This window comes from Labrus bergylta, chromosome 8, assembly GCF_963930695.1.
Source record: "Labrus bergylta chromosome 8, fLabBer1.1, whole genome shotgun sequence".
Classification (NCBI taxonomy): Eukaryota; Metazoa; Chordata; class Actinopteri; order Labriformes; family Labridae; genus Labrus; species Labrus bergylta.
This window is the reverse complement of record NC_089202.1, coordinates 6,674,563-6,682,129: the sequence shown is the minus strand read 5'-3', so window position 1 is coordinate 6,682,129 and position 7,567 is coordinate 6,674,563. Positions and strand designations below refer to the sequence as shown.

Sequence of the window (7,567 nt, the reverse complement as noted above, 5' to 3'; positions counted from 1 at the left end):
TGGTGTAAGCCCATCTGTTTCGAGGGGGAAATAACATTTGAAGAGAGCGAGTTGTGGACGAGTTTGAAAAAAGGGGATGGACGACGAGAGGATCCGGAACAAAGTCTCTCTCTCTCTCTCGCTCTCGCTCTCGCTCTCGCTCTCTCTCTCTCTCTCTCTGGGTTAAAGCTGAAGAGCTGCTTGTAGAGCTTGAGTGTGTAATGAGAGTTTAACAAGACCCAATAAATCAGTTAACCGTGGAGGTTTATTGCCCCCAACACGTGTCATTGTTTACCATGAGTCTATAGTTTCTATTTTTCTAAAAGGAAATTAACTTTTTATTTAAAAAAATATAAATATTAAAAAAAAACTCTAATTGAGGTTTAGAACCTTTTTTTTTATAATTTCATTGAAAAAAAATCAGACTTCTGTTATTGTTTTGTTATTTAAACTAGTGCTTAATTTCTATGTTGGTCATTAGTCTATTTAGTTTTTTTGATTTCTAGTTTTTTTAAAAACATTTCTCTCATTTCTCCCCACATATATTTTTTTCCCAGACCCCATCCTCCTCCACCACTCCCCAGCCCAGCACGACCATCATATTTAGCCCCCTGCACACATTTCCAGCGGGTTATCACAATTGCCATTCCTCCCCTCCTTTCTGATGTGTTACCCAGATTACCATCAGTGCCCCTCAGATATTTTGAACAGATCCTCGGCGAGCGGCAATATCCACTCGGAGCCATCTGGTGCAGATCAAAATCTACTGACTTCTTGGGCTTCAGTCGTTAAGGCATTAAATCTAGATCTACAGAAAAACCCCACCCGTTGACTCGGGATGTGGGCGATATAAGAATCAAATCAAATAAAAAAAAGAAGTGTTAAAACACGACCAGCACCCCCCCACCCGTGAGCCTCATGGCGGTGTGAGGAGTGGACAGCTGAGGAAAGTGGAGGTTAAAGTCCGAGCCTTTTCTTTTTCTGAGCTGGGAAATGGATAAGCGGTTCAGGAAGAGGTGACCTAAAACTACAGAAGATTTTTTTCTATTCAACTTTCATGGGATTACATTTTTTTAATATGCTACCTATTTTCTGAGAGGAGAGAAAATGTAAAACCTTAAAAACTGAAAAAATAAATCTGTGCTTTTTATGAATGCAAAATTATAATAATAGTAATATAAAGTGAACGAGTTTCTAACTCAGAAATTCCTCTTCTTTTTCACTTTTTAAAACTTAAAATGTTGGAAGTGAAATAAACAACATTTAGATTAAATTAGAGACTCAAACTGTGTTTGGATGTTTTTTTGGGGTTTTTTTTGTAGCGTGTGCAGGGACGTGCAGACTTCACAGCCTGGTGCCTCGGTGTTTGACTTGTCCCCTGGCTTTGCTTCATTCCTTTCCACTCAAAACAAGGAAACGTGAAGTGGCTCTGTTGTTACAAAGGACAACAGCAAGCTGGTTGAAGTCCACACACACAAACAGACGCGCGCATGCAGATGTAAAGTGGGTGAGAGGAGAGGGGGAAAAAAAGAGAGGGAAAGGGAGAATTTGGCTGATTAAACCTTTATGAAGAAATCAAAGAACACCCAAAAAGAAGTCAATAAAAGCATTCAAAATTAATAAATTATGTGGAGAGATTTTCACGGTTTTTTGGAAAGGCTTTGACTTTTGGAGAAGAAAAGCGTCGAGAAATGATTGAAGCTTTGAACCTTTGACGCAATTACTAATGGCAGCAATGTAATAATTTATTATTTGTGGTGGGCGTTTTTCTATTAGAATATTTCCTTTACAATTCCTCACCACAAAAACACACAAATGTAAAAACGATTTCCCATTTTAAAAGTGCGCAAGTTTGAAAAGAATACAAGAAGAAGACTACAAATCATGCAATGAACTCTGAGAAAGAAGACACATTTAAAGTAAATTAATCTCTATGAATTTAATAAAACGCACCAACAGCCCGTGATACCAAACAATAACTCGACTGCGGAGTGCCACTTTCCTCCGTTAATTACAATTCAATCTATATTCAACGAAGTTCCTTCTTATGACGGGTTTACTTCCCCCTGTGTCGGACAGCTGTAAAATCGTGTCGACAGGTTGTCATACAACAATCAAAGCCTTCGGTGAATGGACTCTAATGCTTGAACATTTAACATACAATAAGTCCAAACATGGAGGGGGAGAGAGAGCGAGGGAGAGAGAGAGAGAGCGAGGGAGTCAGAGAGAGAGAGAGAGGGAGGGAGGGAGAGAGAGAGAGAGAGGGTAAAGAGAGAGAGAGGCCCCAGCCAATGTGCTCACTCTATATTCACATTATCCACATTGCTCCAAACGAGGAGGAGCTTGCAGGCTCAAGTAGGGGATGCCAATCAAAGCATCAACTTCAAATTGTATCTGAGAGATCAGCCTGGAGACCTCAGGGCCAGGCGCGTCAGTCGGAGCGCAATTGTTGATCTGATCACATCCAGCGGACTTTGCGCGAGAAAAAAAAAGAGAGGAAGCCGAGATTTAAGAGCGGGTTGTTTTGACTGCACACAACTGTGTATGTCTGTAGTAGCTGCGACTTTGGCTTGAAGACTTTCCCTTCACTCTTCCTGGTTCCCTTTTTTTCTTCGTTCTTCTCTTGCACAGTTTATTTTTTTTACGCACAGTTTGTCGGACGGTGCAGCTGTGCGGTGAATTCGGCGGTGGAGATGTCTTTCCCGCAGCTAGGCTACCCGCAGTATCTGAGTGCCTCCCAGGCGGTGTACGGGGGCGACAGGCCGGGAGTGCTTACGCCTTCATCCCGAGGAGGGAGCACCGAGCTCGGGGGAAGTCCGTCCGCCACCGCAGCGGCGGTCACGTCGGTGTTGGGCATGTACGCCAACCCGTACGCACACAACTACAGCGCTTTCTTGCCGTACACCAGCGCGGATCTGGCTCTTTTCTCACAAATGGTAAGGAGGAAATGTTTGTTTTTGTTTTGTTCATTAAGAGCTGGAAAGACGATTGTTTATGTTTAGTGTGTCCACTGTTGTCTGAAAAAAAAAAACATGCACGATAGCATGTCTTTGGCGTCTGAAGAATAGGAATAAAGACTAATGTAGAATAATGTAAATGCGTTGTAGTTATCTGATTTTTTTTTCTTCTAATAAAGGTAAATGATAGTCCCATCGCGCTCTGATTTCGACAGTTTAGTGTCATGTTGTCAGGCTGAGTTAGAAATATGAAAAGTTTGACTTGTGTCTGTGAAGAAAAAGAACAAAATCATTTATTTAATCGTGAAGGAGAACGTTTAAATTATGTATTTAACACCATCCACACACCTAGTGTCTCTTGTTGTTAGCATGATTTTAAGATATTTGGAGGGTCAACAAAAGTGTTTTGGCATGCACCACGCAAAATGAAAAGTTTTTACTTGCTTCCAACTCCGAATCTCCCAATTTTCTTAGCAGATCAAATCCTAGCTGTCACACACAAATGTAAAGTAAAATGCTGCAGCACGTTTTCATTATTATCTGCATAATGGCACAAATGTGTTTAGGAAATCTAGGTGGAGAATTGTCAAAAAATGCATTGCCTAAATGAACCTGGTGATAATAATAGACATATGCAGTGTGTTAAAGTGTGTATCAGGATCAGCAGTAACTTCTGCGCAAAAGCTTCAAAATAAAAGCCTTTATCGAGAATCATAATATGCTTTGCAACAAAAACTGGTCGACGTGTTTTGAAAGCTGTTCCCAAAGCAAATGTAAACTAGGAAGGGGATTCAATTCGGCACTAAAGTGTGAGTGTGGCACGCTGGGAAAACTTCACTTAGGCCTTCAAAGTGCTCTGACATAGAAAGGAGGGTTGAGGGGAGTTTGGCAGGTACACGTGAAAGCTGGGGATTTGCATGTGTGTTCACAGTGATGCAACCCACTTTCGCTTGTCCTATTGACTTTATATGTTGCGTTATTGGACTGTCATGTATGAAACATGTCTGCTAATAAAATCGGGCAGGTGCCGCAGGCCTAGCATGTGCTATTTTGCAAGTTGAGCAGCTTGTTTGTGAAAACTGAGATGGTGGAACTAGTTTAAATTGCAGCTACAAAGTCTTGAATAATGTGAGATACTTCGTAAAATAATTAATTTAGGTAATAATTAAGTCATTAATTATAATGCATATGGAATATTCCACTTTTATTACAAAATATATATTAATATGTCTTCTCATTTTGAAGGGATCCCAGTATGAGCTAAAGGACAGTCCTGGCGTCCATCCTGCCAGCTTTGCAGCCCATACCTCCCCAGCTTTTTATCCATACGGTCAGTTTCAGTACGGGGACCCAGCCAGGCCCAAGAACGCCACCAGGGAGAGCACCAGCACCCTGAAGGCCTGGCTCAACGAGCACCGTAAGAACCCCTATCCCACCAAGGGGGAGAAGATCATGCTGGCCATCATCACCAAAATGACCCTGACGCAGGTCTCCACCTGGTTCGCCAACGCCAGGAGGAGGCTCAAGAAGGAGAACAAGGTGACCTGGGGCCACAGGAGCAAAGAGGACGGGGAGGATGGGAACTTGTTCGGCAGCGGGGACGAGGCGGAGAAAAACGAAGACGACGAGGAGATCGATTTGGAAAGCATTGATATAGACAAAATCGACGATAACGACGGGGATCAGAGCAACGAGGACGATGACGATAAGTCCACAGAGGGGAGCCGGGATCACAGAGTCGTTGTGGGTGCGGGGGGAGAGCTGGACAGCTTGGAGAGAAGACGGGCCTTCGCGCTGCAGGCCCACGAGGTGTTTGACAAATCTAAGAGCACAATTTCACTTCACCCAGGGAGTAAGGAGAACTCGGACGGCAACAACAACAACACCACGAGAGTTTTATCCCCGGATAGACCTGGGAGCTTTCCACTCCCGTCTAACAATAAGCCCAAAATCTGGTCTTTAGCTGAGACCGCCACTAGCCCTGATAGTTCCTCTCAGAAACCCACGTCCCCCTGCGCCCCATCGGCCACCACGCACCCATCAGCGCCCCACCACCAGATCCAGACTCACCCGGCTTTCCTCCCCAGTCACGGACTGTACACGTGCCAGATTGGAAAGTTTCACAACTGGACAAACGGGGCTTTCCTGGGTCAGAACTCCCTGCTCAATGTGAGGTCGTTTCTGGGAGTTAACCAGCACCATCACCACCACCACCACAACCACCACGCGTCGTCCCAGCAGCAGCAACAGCAGCAGCCGACGTCAGTGGTGGTGTCGCCGGGAGCAGCTGCAGCAGCACTCAGCAATGACAGCAAGGCCTCACCAGAGACCCACAGTCCCAAGCACATAGGTAGGGTATAACGTGGGAAAAAATGTCACATGCAAGAGCAAAAAAATGAAAAATGAAAAATTCTTACTACACAGTTATTATGTGCATTCACTTAATACTGATTTAAAAAAAATAATCATAAACAATTATGATTACAAAGGAGTATGTGTACACACATGGACATGAAGGCAATACACACAGACACTCACACACCTAAAATATGAATGTTGACATACCAGATACAAAAAAATCCTTCGTTGTGTTGTGTGATTATATAATAATTAAATTTAAAAAACAGGCCTTTAATATTCATAGCAGTGCAGTGTTGAAACGTGATTTTGTTTTTTTTGTTTTTTAGACCATGAAAACGGTGTACGGTCTGTCTCACCCCCAACACAGACCCTGAAGTCTTCCTTTCGACCCATCATCGACAGGTGAGACAAGTTTGAACTCATCTTAATTTAATTTCTTGCTTTATTTTTTTATTTTTTATTTTTTTGTTGTTGCAATTTTCCATTGTTGCAAATTCACATTATTGCCTCGACTAACTCAGAAACCCCAGCCTTGTGTATAAAACAAATTGAACTGATTTATCCTTATCTTATCAGCAGTAGGCCTATCTATAACAGAATTATCAAAATAGCTCAAACTAAGCATGGACGAGGGAGTAGGCCCAGAATATGAAGGTGTAAATCCAGGAATTATTCCACAAATACATGTGATTGTAAGGGCTGAAAAGTCCAGCATATAAACCTCGAGTTTATGACTGCAGTTTTAATTCTTAGATTTTTTTTTCCTCTTTAGAATATCAACAATAAGACTTCAAAATAAAATGAACAAAGATAAATAAAACACAGTTTGCTTTGCGGGTGACAGGGGTCTTGACTCCCATCCCACTCCCCCTTTAATTCCTCCCCTCTAGGGAGTGTGTGGCTACTTATCAAGTCACCGAGTAAAACGGGCTCTGTCTGGGCTGTGTGCTTTCCCTAAAGACCCCTGGGAGAGCCGGAGCCCAGGGGATCGCTCTGATCGAGGAGGAAAGAGGGAAAGTTTACCTCTGTTTCAAGCATTACAAAATACCCCCTTATTTTTTAGGACTGTTGCACGGAGAGACATAAAGCAGTCTCTTTAAAATAACAAGCATATTCCTTTAGAATGAGGATTTGCTTTTTTCGCACGCAAAAATATCGTTAAAATAATTACTACAATTTTATTATCATCATATATTTTTTTATATTTAGCCTGTGTATTTTTTTTTGAAAAAATAGTATTACTATTATTATTTTTATTATTATTATTATTATTATTATTTAATCGTGGTTCGGGAGCTGAATATTTTAACATTTTCAAATTGTGATCATTATGAATTTATTGACTTCATTATCAAACAAAGTGGGGCCGGGATTGGAGAGGGGGGGAACTGCAGTCTGTTTCGAATGAAATCCGTTCAGCCTGCACACTTGAGATGCATATTGAGACCCGCTGTCCAAACACTGCGGGGTTATTTATCTACCTCTCTGTATTATTCTTTATCCAGATCCTCTCTGCCTTCCAGCGCCAGGAGTCCGCAAGACGCCACGCAACGAGTCCTCACCGCTCTCTCCTCGGCTTGATCAACACTTTTTTTTTTCTTGCTTGAAAAAAGAAAAAGAAAAAAAACAGAAAATAGAAAACGACTTTACACCCCCTGAAAAAAGGACAATGAGAAATAATAATGCAGCATAGCATTCAGTCGGTACAGAACAAATGGCGTAATTTGGTAATATCCTGTGGATGGATGGATTACTTCCTCTATTGTTGTGTAGCCTATAATCGCGCCTATAATGTTACTCTCTCTCTCTTTCTCCACTCTGCCCTGGCAGGCTGGGACATTTCGGTAGGCTTTTTACTTTGTTATTATAATTATTATAATTATTATTTTTGTCTCTTTCTTATGTTTTTTGGTGTCTTTTCTTTAATGTAAATACCAAGTGATTTAAATTTGTAAATAGGAAGCGTTGAAGGAATTTGTCCAGATCGTATATTTTGCCTAATAAACTAAATGAAATTATAGAGAAAACTCGGGAGTATCATCGTATTATTATTATTATTATTTAATTTGTTTTTGTTAAGAAAATGTTGGGGCCTATATCATTTTTATTTTAAGAAAGGTGGGAATGGGGTGTAAAAAAAAAAAAAAAAGGTCCTTTGGCAGTCTGCATGCAGGCTTAATTTTATTCACGTTGTGGAGGAAAGCAGCGTGGATGCATTGAGGTGCTAATAAGTGTCCAGATGGTTGCTGGTGACAGAAAATGGACAGGAG

At 41.6% G+C, this 7,567-nt stretch overlaps 1 protein-coding gene across 1 annotated transcript; it reads left to right on the top strand.

The window, feature by feature from the left end:
- Positions 1-2,317: 2,317 nt before the first annotated feature.
- Positions 2,318-6,946, top strand: irx1a (iroquois homeobox 1a). The gene is made up of 4 exons (XM_020634563.2): positions 2,318-2,915; positions 4,182-5,286; positions 5,624-5,699; positions 6,803-6,946. Exons 1-4 carry the CDS (start codon positions 2,673-2,675, stop codon positions 6,876-6,878), a joined length of 1,500 nt encoding a protein of 499 aa, XP_020490219.1. The 5' UTR covers positions 2,318-2,672; the 3' UTR covers positions 6,879-6,946.
- Positions 6,947-7,567: the final 621 nt, after the last annotated feature.